Here is a 16,267-nt window from a genome sequence, read left to right on the forward strand (position 1 = left end):
CTGTAGCTCAAGTGGTAGAGTGCTAGCCTTGAGGTGAAGAGCTGAGGGACAGCGCCCAGGCCCAGAGTTCAGACCCCACGACCGGAATCACCCTCCCCCCAAAACCCCAAACCAACACCAAAAACAAAACAAAACAAAACCAAAAAACCTCAGGGACAGTGTCCAGGCCTTGAGTTCAAGCCTACATGAGAATTCCAACAATGCACACAAAATTGGACGAGTGATAGTAATAGTTCCTTAAAAACAAAACCCCAATACTTAGTGGGATGTTTTGGGGTCCTAAGGGGTTCTACTATATAAGAAAAAAGCCGGAAGTGGCGCTGTGACTCAAGTGGCAGAGCTGAGGGACAGTGCCCAGGCCCAGAGTTCAGGCCCCATGATTGGACCCCTCCCCCGCCCCCCCCCACCAAAAAAGAATCTAACTGACATTGAGGTTGGAATACCTTTAACCTAGTAGTCTAAAACTAGATTCATTTATTTTTCTGTCTCTTTCCTAGTGGGCAGCCCATCCCTAGGGTGGAGTATACAGAAGAAGAAACTAAAACTTGGGGAGTTGTATTCCGGGAGCTCTCTAAGCTCTATCCCACTCATGCTTGCCGAGAGTATTTGAAAAACTTCCCTCTGCTGACTAAATACTGTGGCTACAGAGAGGACAACGTGCCTCAACTTGAAGATGTCTCCATGTTTCTGAAAGGTAAGACTGTACACAGTCTCTAGCTAGCATCCCCATTTGCTTTCCAAGAACACACGTTGTACAGTGGCCCCTTTTCCAAGCAGGAGAAGAACTGATTTGAAAAGAGGAGCTGAGCCAACAGTTTTTGTGGGCCACAGAACTTTCGGCTGGCCAAGTCTGAACTGCTTGGCCTCAATCCGGAGACCTGACCCTAGTGTTCCTGTTTTGCGTTCTGCTGTGACATGTTCTCTGCTCTTCTTGTAGGCTCTCCATAGATTTTCTTAAGTTCTGTTTCTTACCAGAAAAGCCATCTCTTCTTTACTTACTCAAATTTACCTGTTCTTTAAGCTCAGAACAAGTCTTGTCTCCTCCATGAATCCTAATTATAACAGCCACCAGACTCCTGAAATTCCACTCTATACCAGTGTGTATCAGAAGACAGATATGCATGGCCTTACAGCCAGTACACTGAGAACTGCTGATCAGTATCACTTAACTAACACCTAATTACACGATGCCTTCTGTTATTGTTGAGGTAGGCTGTGTTCTCTCTTATGGCCCTGCAGGCCATGCATCCTCCTTGTTTCCCATAATTATATACTCACTATGTATTTACCATGGGACCTATTTGCCATGTCTGGATTTAATTTTTATTGTTGTTTCATGTTTTACTATTGTTTCTCAAACCTCATGAATTAGAGTATTATCTTACAGTATTTTTCATATCTGTCTCTTGTATTAATATCTTCACAAGAAGTGGTACAGAGTTTGCGTTGCTGATTAGCACATAATAAAAAGACAGTGCAACGCATGCATTTTTCTCCCACTCATTTTAAAACACCTAATTTAAAAACACTCATTAAAAACATGTTAGACTGTTGAAAGGGGTGACAGTGATCAAGATGCAACGCATTCATAAATGGCTTTGTTAAATGGCACGTCTTTTGTACAACCACTTAAAGTTAATAAACATCCAAAATTGAAAGCACCTGACTTACTTAAAATGGACTTTTAAAGCAATGATGTATGAGAATTCAAAATTCTTGATGTCCTGGTTTCACATTTTTCTAACTCATAAAAATAAAATGCATAGCTATTAAAATAAAACCATGTTCCTTAGTGTATCACCACTCATGTCTTACATGTGGGGCACACTAGCTTATTTGATTGAATATAGAAAAAGGAGAAAATACACTTGTCTTTTTTGATATTCAGTGAGGCAAAATCCCAAATAAAAATATTTGGAATGAACATTGTTCTGCTGGAATTATGGGTCTGAGGAGGCTTGAGAAAGTATGAGTTCTGTGTGATTACCAGGAAGCCCAGGATGGACTCATTTTATAAACTTAATTGGATCTTGCCTTTTCTTCACTATTTTTATTTCTCCACTTACGTTTCTGAGCTACTCTCCTAATGAGTTTAAGTGTTTGGGATGGGAGCCTCTATAATGCTAGCTAGCATCAAGGGGTTAAAAACAGCCCTCCTGGACATTATCCAAATGAGAGAATTCAAAACCAGAAAGACAAATATGACCTCCTCCTGCTTCTATGTGGAATCTGTTAACACTGAATACATAGAAACAGAAATAGAAAAGTGGTTACCAGGAGTAGGAGGGTAGGGGAAATGGACAGATGTTGGTCCACAAGTATAAAGGTGAAGTCATACAAAAGGAATACATTCAGAGATTAATTTACAGCACGATGATTATGGCTAGTAAAGCTGTTTTATAATGGAACTTTTCTAAAAGAGTAGATAATGTATACTCTTGACACAGATGATTATATGAGAGATGAGTATATTCACACAACTGTAATGATCATTATGTCTGTCAAAATATACCTTACATTTTAGATATACACAATTTTCATTTTTAAAGAACTACTCTTAATATAATTTTCCAGGCCCGAAGAAACATAGGTCCTGTGGTTTTCCGTATTTGCAATAACTAGTATATGTCTGAGTCAACCGGAAAAGGTCAGATAAGTTGATGTTAGGGGAATGAACTCCAAGATAAGTATTCAAATGTTTTTTTCCTTTCATGCAATTGTTTCTAACATATTTACAAGATGATTTCTATGTTACTTTGTATGTCCCTCCCCCACGATATAACCCTGCTTTCACTGTATTTGATGTTGGTATAATTTGTGGAGGGGAATGGAAAAAACAAATCATTTAACTAGGGATACAGGTATACCCATTGCAACAATGAGATGTACAAGTTGTTATATGGAAAAACGAACTTTACAACTTTGGTGGGGGCGGGGAGGATTGGGTGGAGGGGGGAGTATGGGAAAGGATGGGAAGGGGAAACAAAGAGGAGGCAACAATGCTTGATAAGAAATGTACTCGTTATCTTGCCCATGTAATTGTAACTCCTCTGTACGGTATTCTCACAATTAAAAAAAAGAACTACTCTTGCAAGAAGAGGATAATATAAAATATAGCATAAATAAAATATGTATTTTCCTCCTTCTCCTGTCCTTCTTCATTTTTGCAGGTTCTAGGACTTGAACTCAGACCCTAGGTACAGTCTCTGAGCTTTTTGCTCAAGGCTAGCACTTTTAACACTTGAATCGTAGCTCCACTTCTGGCTTTTTTTCCTTTTTGGTAATTTATTGGAGATAAGAGTCTCATGAACTTTCCTGGGTTGGCTTTGAATCATGATTTTCAGATTCAATCACCTGAGTAGTTACGATACAGGCATGAACCATTGATACCCAGCTAACAAAAAGAACATTGTAATTTCTCTGAACTTTTTGGTAAGGAAGCATTAGATGTCATTTAAACTTAGTACATTAATGAACCCTGACTGAGTGAATAATGTAGGCAAGTTTCATAGATTTTATTTGTAGTTGGTATTGTATTGGCTTTTCTCCTACCACAAACCAATAAGGCACAGAAAAACCTTAGGCATACCTCCTTTTCAAGTTAGAGTAATTTACATACCACAAACTCCAGCAGCACAGGATTTAGTTAGGAGGTATTGACATAGAAAGGTGCAGTGGGGTCAATTCTAAGACATGAGTGGAGATGGTAGGTAGCTGTGTGCTTCTGAGCACATGCATGTGGTATGGCTTTTAGAGAGATTCCAGGTGATATGTGGTAATCATCATTTTAGATCGTGATCTTCTCCTGGGTATTTGGTATTTCTTACCCTAATTTGTGAATTTAAACTCCTTAACATATTTTTAACTTTTCTTTCCCTTTTAATGAATTGATTGTTCCCCCAGAAACCATCATTCATGGCAGTATTTTAGTCACTACAAGCTCCAACCATAGTAGCTAATTAATAAAACATGTCATTCAGTTGTCAGGAGGACCTTGCTTGCATGTTTCTGAAACATCCTTATAAATAATAGGAACCCTTCCGGACCCTCAGGTTCTGAGGCTACCATTTAGTTGACCTTTTCTTTTTCTTTCTGTTGTCTCTTCAGAAAGATCTGGCTTCACAGTGAGGCCGGTGGCTGGATACCTGAGTCCGAGAGACTTTCTGGCAGGCTTGGCCTACAGAGTGTTCCACTGTACTCAATATATCCGGCATGGCTCAGACCCCCTGTACACTCCAGAACCGTGAGTATCCACATTCAATTCCAAGCTGCATGGAGACCACTGCACTGTCAAGTCAATGCTCACTTGACTGGAAAGTGTGTTAGTCCCTCTTTGACCTTTGGAATAATTTCATCTGACTAGCCAGTGCATCACAGCTCTGGCTTGTAGAAGAAAGGTCTTTGGAATGGTCAGCCTCCCTATCTGGGCACTTGCGGCCTCTAATATTCTTGCTGAGTTTCCTCTGCCTAACTTTACAGCAATAGGAAGCTAGCAGAAGCTTGGGCCTGATCTCCATTCCTAGTGAAGAAATAATGTCCCAAAGGGATAAACATCTGTACACAGGCAGGACACACACATGTACCTCACAGTGGGAGGCCTAGCTTGTCTCCAGAAGGTTCTCTCATATACCATAATGTGTTGAGGCTCACAGCTATTATTCTCTGCCCCTTCCTGGGCTCAATTCAAATGAGTACCTCACCCTAATTTTACTCTAATTTGTTGCCTACTGTTCTTTAAGCCATTCAGATTATCATTTTTCTTGTAAGGCTGCTTTACTTGAATATGTGGGTGATTAATGGGCTGCCACTGTCTTCACTGGGGAGCAAAGAGCTCTTCAAGATTCAAATAGTTAAGGAGCTGATAATAGTATAAGTAGGCAGGGATAAGAGCTAAGTCCCTGAAGCTTCCTGTCCCTCTTAGGCTGACATGAGTCACTGGCCAGGTGGGTCCCTTCAGGGTCACTACATTGTTTTTCAGACTGTTCAAATTCCCTGAAAGTGTTGGAGGATAAACAAAAGGTTGCTTATAGGTCTCAAGACATTTGGAAAAGAAATGCTTCTTAGAATGGAGTGAGTGCTCAAAGGAGCCTTGTCAGAGTTAGAAAGGCAATCTCTAAATCTCACCCAAAGGGTTTACAAATGGCCCTGTTTACAAATAGCAGGCACTTTGTTAGTTCCCTTTGAATAACTGGCCCTCCTGAGACCTGTGATAGCGTGCCAAAGGTATGCAGAGAGAGAGAGAGAGAGAGAGAGAGAGAGAGAGAGAGAGAGAGAAAGAGAGAGAGAAAGGCAAAGAAATGAGGTTTTAGCCACAGAGGTCTATAAAAATTTTGGATAATGTGTTTTATTTTTACCAAAGTACTTTCAGCCAATTCATTCAACAATATTTATGTGTGATGTTAGCAGGGAGATACAGGAGATTTAAAGATGAATAAAATATAGTAGCTTAATCTCCCCCCCCCACTCTTTCTTTTAAAGCAGCTCACATTCTGGCAGGGGAGGTAGAAACATAAATAGTTAGGGAAGAGTGTGGTTAGGACTCTTGTTCAGGTATGTACAAAGTGTTAGAGGAACACAGAGGAGACAGCAGTCCTGAAGGGCTATTCAGAGATTCAGAGTTGGTATTGTCTGAGTGGAAGTCTGGGAGGATGGATGGAAGTTGCATTTTCCAACAAAGTCTTATGGGAAGGGAAGGGAAAGAAAGCGCAACATTTGTAGAGATATGAAGAAGGGGACAATGAGCAAGGATAGCTAGACAAGAATGACCAGGATACATATGGCCAGACCATATGTATCTTCATTATGAATCATTATTTGTCAAAGGAGGATGAACAGGCTTCATTTTGTAGGCAGCTGGGAGCTATCCAAGGTACTGAAGCAGTATCAGATAATTGTTTTTGCAAAAGATGGCTGGGGTCAGGAGGTTCCATAGAAATATGAATGGAAAACTAGCCAAAGAACTCACATTTCATTGATGGAGTAGCGTTTATAAGGTTTTGTGTCAAGAAATGTCATGGTATAGAACAAGAAGGGACCTATTTCATACCTTCAATACCTTAGAGCTACATGAACAATATGTGGTGACTGTAGAAGGGGCAAGGAGAGGGAGGCTCCCATAAGGTAAGGTTAAGGTTGTATTGTTAAGGTAATATTGTTTTTATTATTATCCTTATTTCCTCCCCAATACTGGAAATACTTTTCCAATGCTTACGCTTCTGTGTGTGTAAGGCACACATTCTAACACTTGAGCCACAGCACCACTTCTGGCTTTTTGGAGCAGTTTATTGGTGATAAGAGTCTCACAGGCTGGGAATATGGCTTAGTGGTAGAGTGCTTGCCTAGCATGCATGCAAAGGCCTGGGTTTGATTCCTCAGTATCATATAAACAGAAAAACCCAGAAGTGGCACTGTGGCTCAAGTGGTAGAGTGCTAGCCCTGAACAAAAGCAGCTCAAAGACAGTGCCCAGGCTCTGAGTTCAAGCCCCAGGACTGGCAAAAAAAAGAGTCTCACAATTTTCCTGCCTGGACTGGCTTTGAACCATGATCCTCAGATCTTAGCCTCCTGAGTAGCGAGGATTAGAGTGTGATCCACCAGTGCCTGGCCTCCTCATTTATTTTTAATGTACTGGATGATTTTAAAGTTCACATAAATTATGCATAGTAAGGACTTTCATCAACATATTTTCAAACATGTTTAAGACTACACATAGAGCTCTCTTATGACCCAGAAATCCCACTTTTGGGCATTTATCCAAACTATCACAAACATATATATATATATATATATATATATATATATATATATGATGGAATTTATCCAAACTATCACAAACATATATATATGATGGAATTCCATGCCTCCATCAGAAAGAATGATACTACTCCATTTGTTAGGAAATGAAAAGACTTGGAAAAGTTATATTAAGTGATCTAAGGCAGGTCCAAAGAAACATAGGTCCCATGGTTTCCCTTAACTGAAATGACTAGTATATGTCTAGAACAAGCAGAAAAGATCAAAAGCTAAGTACATAGGATCATATAAGATGATGTTAAGCGAAATGAACCCCAAGATAGGGACACAAGAGGTTTTATCTTCGTTGCTGGGATTTTTTTCCCCACTTTTGTACAATGACTGCGGTGGAGACACGCTCCAGTCAGCCAGCTGTAATGAAATGGCCACTCATCAGGTCAGGCCGAGCATTTTCTAATAACTCTTTTCTCATAGGAACACTGCCTTCTTTCAGTGTCTACATGGCTAGCCCCAGCTGAGGGAAGAGGAGATTGGCCTGAGTTTCTCGGAGGGAATCCCCAAAGGGCTATGTTCTTTGGCAGGGGCTGGAGAGGGATACCAGTTGTAGCCCTGAAAGAAAAATGGGCAACGAGCACACTGCTCCATCCTTTCCCGAAAGGAAGACGTCCTTCACGCACAGCTGTCCCAGGTCCTCTCCGGTGGGGCAGTGGATTCCTGCGTGGAGAGCCGGCTCCTCCCTGGCCCTGTCCCCTCCTCTACCACCAGTGGTAGTGGGCCAGGGCCCGGTTGGCCTGGGCCATCTTGTGCATGTCGTGCTTCCTGTTGATCACCGGGCCTTGATGGTTAAAAGCCTCCAGCAGCTCGTGTGACAGTTTCTCTGGCATCAGTGTCCGCCGGTGCTCAGTGATCATCCCCTTCATAGCCAGGAAGCGTCGACGTTGGTCGGCTGTGGGCGCAGGGACCTGGTAGACATGGCCACCTCTGAGGATGGGTGCTAGCCCACTCACTGGCTCACAGGTTTTCAGCGCCTGGTGGAAGATGACATAGGGCTTGTGTTCAATATGTCACTGCTGCCAGAGGCTGGTTCATGAGGGATCTGGCCAGTACCGTGTTTCCTCCTCTCCTCATCATGTTGGGGAACTTACTGATCGCCTGGTCTGCAAACACAGAGCTTGTTTTCATTGATGGGGCTGAATTTTCTTGAGCTCCTGCTCATGTTTCTCCTTCTCGGTGAGTTTGGTCTCAGGTTTGCGGTTATGTTCTTTGTCAGTGAGGGGATCCCTGAATTCAGGACCACAGCGGCTCCATCTCACTTGGCTTAACCCGGGAAGCCGCCAGACAGCACATGGCACCCGCAGGGACAGGCCGGACCACCGGGCGGCGCTCTCAGTGCCCGTTGCTGTTGTTTTCAATGTGCTTATAATGCACTATGTGATGTTTTTGTTTCTTTTGTATGTTCTTCCCCCATGGTATAACCCCTGTTGTCACTGTATTTGATTCTGGAGCCTTGCATCTTGCATATATATCTTTCTAATTTGGGGAGGGGAAGGGAAACAACAAAATTCTGAAATAAGGATACAGGATGACCGATTGTAACAATGAGATGTACAAGACACTATGTTGAAAACTAACTTTACAACTTTGGGGGGAAAGGGAGGAGTTAGGGTGGTGGGATGGTAGGGGAAAAACAAAGGAGGGGGTAATAATGCTCAATAGGAAATGTACTCATTACCTTACTGAGGTAACTATTATCACTCTGTACAGTATTTGTATAATAAAAATATATTAAAAACAAAACAACAAAAACAACAAAAGAACAACCCCCCCAAACTTAAGTTTTTATTGGGAAGTCCAATAATGATTGAGAAGAGTGAAAGAAGGAAAGATTTAGAGGGAAAGAAAGAAAGAGGAGGAGGATTGTGGCTTGGAGTATATTTTCTTCCAAGTATCCATGGGTGAGATGTCCAGCTATAAGTCCTGGTCCAGATGGACCTTCTGGTAGTACAAGTAAGAGTTGGGACTTGAGACGAATTTAACGCTTGGACAACAGATTTGTCCTTATGACCACAGAGACAAGAGGGGACTAAGTCAGAGGATAAACATGGGGGATTTACTAATTTGGCAGTATATTTATAAGCCATGTTTTGTGTTTTTAAAGTCATTATTTCATAAGCAGGTACTAATTGTACTTGTTTAGGGTTTTGAAGGGGACTCATGGATACACTGTGGACAGTAGCTTCTTTTCCTTCCTCTGTCCTCTTCACACTTGTTTACCCACTGTAGAGGTCACTAGTGTTAACTGGTTTCGATTGCTTCCTTCTAGAAATATGCTCTGCAGACTAAATAAGAGATCTCTTTCATTTTTGTCTCTGACAAAATCCTGTGTCCTTTCTCAGTATGAAGTTTGAATGTATGGCACGCAAGACTAGAATAACTATTTCCAGCCCAACCACTATCACAGGCATTGTCTTTGTAATGAGAAATCCCATTTTCTCAATTGAAGACCAACAAGAGAGCAGATTTTTCAATTTGTGAAGTTCAACTTGGCTACTACATTTAGTGCTTATACTTTGCTTCTAAATAACCACCCCAAATTGCTGAACTGTGGCAGTTAAGGCAGCACTAATGAGACAGCATGAGCCATGAAGCCCAGGTAGAAATGGGAATGAAGCACACCTCTAATAAGTGGATTTTCTTTTCCTTTCTTTCCTTTTTTCAGTCTGGATAAAATGCATTTTGCTATCGCTTTCAACTTACATTGGACTTTTCTACCTGTGTTGGGCCTGTATTTGTATTTTGTACTTTAAAGTCTCTATAGGTTATCTAAGCATGGTAGTGAGACTTTAATTAAACATGTGATGTCAGGCTCAGGGTTTCCCTAGGGAATTTTTTTCTGGCCCAGAGAGCAGTAGAAAAGAAAGTCCTAGTGAATTGGACACTTGGTTATCTTGACTGAGTCATTGCATTGCTGCGTGTTTCTGGTGGATTGAAGGTCACTGATGTACCAGAAGCAAGAAGCAGCCAGTTTTCCTTCTCCCTTAGAGCAGTGCCCAGGACAGTGATGCCTCGTGTCAGTGCTATCTAGCTGCTGCTGTTATCAGCTAGAATTCTAGCAATGTTTTGGCCAATCAAGTATTGGTGCATACAAATAATTCCTTTACAAAGTATCAATTAGATCACATTTAAGGTTCTTCCAGTAAGATCATTCCTTTCACTCACTGGAACAAGAGAGAAGGAGAAGCATGTACAATGTTCTGGGCATGTGAGCATCATCTGACATGTTTATAGTGACAAGAAAAATTTGAGGAGGGCTATATTCTCTCTGGCCTGCTTTTCATCTCATCGGGAAAAGCCTATTGTGGGCTGTTCCATGTTGCACTTTGCGAATACTCGATCTTCTTTTCTTTTCATATCTTTTTCTTTCTTTTTTCTTTTTTTGGTACTAGTTGTGGGGCTTGAACTTGGGGCCTGGACTGACTCTGAGCTCTTATGGTCAAGTCTGGTATTCTACCACTTGAGCCATAACTTCACTCCTGGCTTTTTGGTGATTATTTCTAGATAAGAGTCTCGTGGACTTTACTGCATGGACTGGCTGTGAACTGTGATCCTCAGATCTCAGACTTGTGAGTAGTTAGGATTATAGGCATGAGCCACCAGTTCTGGCTCTTCTTTTAGAACAAAGCTTTATAACTTTGGCACTATATGTGTGTGTGTGTGTGTATGCATATATATATGCATATATTTACCTATATACATATGCCACACAAGTTTTGTAGTTAGAGGATGCCTTTGCATTATAGAATGTTTACCAGCATCCTTGGTCTCTACTCACTTGGTGTCAACCTCTATCCTACTACACATTTTAACAATCAAAGGAATACCCATAGTGTTCATGTCAATTGGGAGAACCACTGTATTAGACAGAATAAGAAATCTGTCTGACAGTTCACATTCACATGGTTGCTCTGTCTGCCAATGATTGTGTTCCCTCCCTTTAGAAGCAATCTGTAGACCTTGTTTCCTTTCTAAAATACGGAACTCAAGCTAGCATTCCTTTGTGCTTGGCACATACTAGTGACAAAAATATAGTTGGTTCCACAGAGTATGAGCTTATTAAATCAAGAGTTCTAGATTCAGGGCTGCATTGGCATGATTGGCCACTTGGCACCAATTATGAAGCAATAGCTTTGTCCTCGTGGTGGCATTTTTCAAGTCAAAGACAGGCTTTAACCACTAGGAAATAATACACAATACCACCCATGAATACAGCAACATTTATTGTCATAATACAACTAAGTGCATTTGCATTAAGGAAAATCTTTTTTTTTGTCTCAGTTGAACAGTTTAGGGACAATTAATGTTATTTTTAAATATAACTGCTTTAAAGTTTTAAAAAGGCTTTGCAGTCAGGTGATTTTTTTCCTTATAATTGCCACCATGTTTCAATTTTATAAGAAAAATAAAAGTGAATTATTTCTGACCATATTCTTTCATCTACTTCTAAGTAAAGTGAATGAATTTTATGCTTAGCCCTGGCTTATTAGAACAGAACCCTCCCTAAAACTGGCAGCAATGTCATTTATTTCCTTTTCTTGTGGCTCAGACATCAATCCTCATTTGTTAAGTAGTAATGCCATCAGGTAAAGGCACCGGGTTTCACATTTATAAGAAAGGTTGGCTGCTCCGGTCTGATTGAACAGATAGGTCTTTAACAAGAGGAAAAGTACAACCTAACTTTTTCTTTTCTTCTTGTTTTCATCTGAGTGGATTCTGGGTCTGACAACCAGGTCATCATGAGCCTTTCTTTTTCCTTTTCCTTTCTCCTTTGTGCTCTCTCTCTCTCTCTCACTCTCAGTAGGCTTCTGAAGTCTAACCTGAGCACAGTGTCACTGCAGAGCTGGGAAGATAATCTCAGGATTTCTAGAATTAGACACGACCCTCTCCTTGCCCTTCCCCCCTCCAAGTGCTGTTTAGCTTTAATTTGATCTTTTCCATAGAACAAACAAACTTGGTATCAAGTCTGCCCAGACAAGGGCTTCCCCCATGGTACTATTATCTCTCTTTGCTGTTCAGGCTTTCTGAGCAGAGAATTACCAGGGACTTAAAGAGCCTTTCTCAAGAAGCCAATCCCTTCTGACCTCCATTTCCTGCTTTTTAAAAAGTTATTATCTTCATGCCTCTAATCCTAGCTACTCAGGAGGTTGAGATCTGAGGATCGTGATTATACAGTGCTTTACAGTGATTGTAGAGCTCTAAGATATGAAAATATTATCCAACATAAGTAATTTCAACAACAACCATCACAATAGAAACATTAACATCACTTTACCATTAATGCAAACGTGTATATGCCAATGATACATGGCACAATATGTCGGCTATATATACTACATTTTTGCTATTAGTATGTCAAATACTGTTTTAAGATTTGTATGCAACCTAGCTTTGAGTCATTACTATTATTACTCTGCGCTTATGGATGAGGAAAATGAAGCATGGAAAAAGTGAATTATGTGCCTACAGTAACACAGCTGGTAAGTAGGGGAACCAATGTTTGAAGCTGGGAGTCATGTTGTCATCTTTGGGTATAACAAGTACTTTATGTTAAGTGGTTAGAGTCAACATAAGAACTGTGAACTTACATGGATGATGAAGTTGAATAGTTCTTGATTTTTTTTAAATTACAAAGTTTGGATGAGTTTTGGAAGTGACACTTTTTAGCTAGTTCATTGTGGTCCTATCCAGCCATTGGCCCAACCACCAGGCTGTTAGAAGTTGACCCTCTCCTTTGATCATCATGGGGTGGTAGCAGCTCTGCCCTTTTATCAAGAAGGATCTCTTATTAGCCCAGGAAGAGAAAGGGACAACTCTGCTATACTACATAGTGGTGCATATAGGGGATGGCTGTGCAAGTCCTCCAGGCAGAAGGACCTGGGACTGTAAGCTCAAAATCTAGGCTCTATTGTCAGCTCTCAGTATGACATCAGTGGGACTTTTAACCTACATGTGTGAAGGAGGATGAAATAACGCTTTCATCTCTAGAGAGAGAAAAACTTGTTAAAAATGACCAAATAGGTCCATTCTACTTATGCACCCCTTAAATTCACATGAAGGCTCTGTTGTGCCTTCAAATTCCAGCACATCCTTGGTTAGCAGGCAATGGAGTCCCAAGTTTTCAATTGTAGTATTTTGTCTTGTTTTGTGAAGTACCTAAAAGCAAAACAACACCTAAAACATTTTACAGAGTCTTTTGTCTCAAGAGCTTGGAGCACTCTAAAGTACACCTTCTATTTAAAAAATCCTATACATTATGAAAACCTATGTATGGTGAAACTAAACCTGTGCCAGAGTGCCTGCTAGAACTTTCTGCTCTTTGAGGTTATGTGTAGTGACTTGGGATAAAGCCTCAGTTGCTCTTCTTTTTTCACTTTTAAAAAAGTTGATTCAAAGCAGGATTCCTCCTGTGTCCCCTATCCCCACACCAACGTTGTCTTTCCAATGTGGTAGCTATAATCCAAAATTAGCACTTGTAAGCACTGGCACCTGAATGAAAATTCATCTTCCTTCAGCCTTCTGTAGTCAGGGAGAAGTTCATTATGTAGCTTCAGGTGTGGAAGAGTGAGATGACCAGGGAGCAATTTTTCAAGAATATTTGCATTTTAAAATTGCAAGTTCAGAAGAAGAAATTCAAAATGATTGAATTCTAGGCAAGAAAGCGAGGTAATCACCATCCGTGTCTCTTCACTGCTGTTTGGAGAATGATGTCCTGTCCTCAGACAGGCCAGTGGCAGATGCTGGCACCAGAGAGAAAGGGGAAGGGCCTGCTATCCCCACATGCTCATGCTGCTGGCCTCCTTCCAACTCATCTCTGTGAGGTTTATAGGACTGTCACCATTTTACAGATGGCAATTGCAAGGTTCAAAGACGTCAGATAATTTCCCTAAGGTCACACAACTAGAAAATAGCAAAATTATGATTTGGTCCAGAGCCCCTATGTTGCACTGGAAATTAAGAAGGGTACTTGAGTTCTTCACTTGGATTCATTTCTATTTGGAGCAATGGAGCCTCTCCATACCTGCTCTACACAGTGGAGTTCAAAAGGCAGTCACTGGGCATTTCTCAGGTACCAAGCTTTCCTAAGCACTGAGCACCCAAAGAGCATGTATTGTGGCTTCTGTTCTGGGTTTACAGCTTTAAAAGATACTTTCTAATGTCAGTCTCACTATCTAGCCTAGGCTGGCTTCAAACCTGAGATCCTTCAGCTTTAGCTTCTCAACTGTTGAGAGTATAGGTATGTGTACTGCACTTGGCTCAGCTTACAGCTTTTTTTGGGGGGGAGGGGGGGTCTGGTCGTGGGGCCTGAACTCTGGGTCTGGGTGCTGTCCCTCAGCTCTTCAGCTCAAGGCTAGCGCTCTACCACTTGAGCCACAACGCCACTTCCGGCTTTTTTCTTTTTTCTTATGTGGTGCTGAGGAATCGAACCCAGGGCCTCATGCATGCAAGGCAAGCGCTCTACCACTGAGCCACCTTCCTAGACCTGTCAGCTTACAGCTTTTTGTTGTTGTTGTTGTTGGTTGTGGGGCTTCACCTCTGGGCCTGGGCTGCCCTATAGGTCTTCAGCTCAAGGCGAGCACTCTACCACTTGAGCCACAGTACCATTTCCAGTTTTCTGGTGGTTAATTGGAGATAAGAGTCTTATGGACTGTGCTGGCTTTGAATTGTGATCCTCAGATCTCAGCCTCCTGAGTAGCTAGGATTACAGGCATGAGCCACTGGTGCTTGGCAGTTTACAGCTTAAGTGATCAAATCTGTACTGTAAGGGGAAAAAATCACAATTTAACATTATGTGACTACTTATGATAACTTACACTTTCAATATATTATTTTCTTAGCTCATTAAGAGCATTAAGATGTAGGACCTTTGTAATTTTCATCTTACAGATGGGAAAATGTTACATCTGTGTTTTCGGTATGGTAAGATGTAGTTATCTATGTTTACTTAGCAAAATTAGATGACATACTAATTCAAATCTTCATTGGCATTAGCCACATTTCAAGTTTGTTTGTTTTTTTTCCTGGAGACACCTGTGCCCTGTGAATATTACATTGGACAGCATAGACAGTTTCAGCTTGGCAGAAAGTCTTGTTGGACAGTGCTGCTCTGAAGTCATTTGCTTGCACAGGAAGGAGAATAGACTTAGGCCAGACTCTGTAGTACATGCTTGTGAAAATCTGTCTGTCTGTCTATGTATCTATGTACCTATCTATGCGTCTATCTATCTATCTATCATCTATTATTTGTGTGGTGCTGAACCAGAACTGGACCTGAATTTAGGGTCCTGCTCTACCAGTAAGGTCCACTCCTAGTCCTCCAATGGATGATTTTAACAATCGTATTTTATTACCACCTTAATTTTAGTGGGATTGAGGCAGAAAAGCTTAATCTCTCTAAATTTTTTTCAAGAGACAGGCAATATTTTAGAAATGGTATGGGAATAGTGACATACCAAGAGGATTTCTACTGCAAGTCATTTTTGTCCTTATAAAAACCAGAAACTATTTATTTCACTGGCTCAGGGAAGTTAATACTTTGTGTGTGTCCTTTTATGGTACCACCAGGTGATTTTGATGTTACTGTGAAATCTTTCTTTACTTTTATTTCTTGGTTCCTAATGCAGTCCTAGGCACATGATGAATGTTTATGCAATTGCATTTTAAGAGAAGTAGCTATATTACCTGCCACTTTCAAAAGAACTGTAGGAAAGGGTAACATGGGTTATAATTCCTAGTGGGGCGGAGTGGAGTTGGGGGAGTAAAAGTTTCCTCCAGAGCAGCTGCAAGTGTTTCATTTTGTAAAAAGACAACTGTGTTTGTATTTATTTGTGCTGTGATTGGGAGTGATCATAAATCTGGCGAACAATCATATCTGGGCCAGATTTTACAGTATGCTATGTTAAGTCTAAAGCAACCACGTATTTGACTCCATAGCAATCACTGATGGAAAAAGTTGCCTTGATGCCAAACTAAATCCTGTTATCATCTGAGTGAAAACAAAGTACATCACCCGCCCACTACAGCATCCTGGCATCTAACCGATTCCTAGCATTTTCCCACCAAATGCGGAGTGAAAGCTGAAGAAATACTCTGTCTTGGCTCCCAGTTCACTGTCTTGCTTCCTTTCATAAGTGCAGCCTCTCCACCCCTCCCTCTGATCCTTCTTTTTTCTTTTAGCTGAAGTGTTGGCTTCTGTCATGTGGAACAAACAAAACCTATAGAAACATGTTTGAAAAGACAGATGTGCTAACTTGGGATAGGAAGCCAACATCGGTTGCTCACTCACTGCCTCTTAAAGGCTTTAATTTACAGGAAAATAAAAAAGGAGTTGTTCAACACCAAGCGCAAGGAGTCAGCTTTGAAAACTGATAAGAAGAGAAAAATGCCAGACACATTTTGAATTTGAACTTAACAACCAGGACCCTTATTTCCCTGCAGCAAAATGATCTCAACATTCTTAGA

The 16,267-nt window shown here is 41.0% G+C and overlaps 1 protein-coding gene across 2 annotated transcripts in view; it reads left to right on the forward strand.

The window, feature by feature from the left end:
• The window catches only part of Tph2 (tryptophan hydroxylase 2), a 104,255-nt gene that overhangs the window by 43,197 nt on the left and 44,791 nt on the right, over window positions 1-16,267 (forward strand). For both annotated transcript variants that reach the window (XM_013020280.1, XM_013020287.1), the window contains exons 6-7: window positions 498-694; window positions 4,108-4,243. In XM_013020280.1, coding sequence (XP_012875734.1) covers window positions 498-694; window positions 4,108-4,243 — 333 coding nt within the window. The remainder of the gene's footprint in view (window positions 1-497; window positions 695-4,107; window positions 4,244-16,267) is intronic.

The sequence above is a fragment of the Dipodomys ordii genome, unplaced genomic scaffold, assembly GCF_000151885.1.
Source record: "Dipodomys ordii isolate 6190 unplaced genomic scaffold, Dord_2.0 Scaffold3, whole genome shotgun sequence".
NCBI classification, from domain to species: domain Eukaryota; kingdom Metazoa; phylum Chordata; class Mammalia; order Rodentia; family Heteromyidae; genus Dipodomys; species Dipodomys ordii.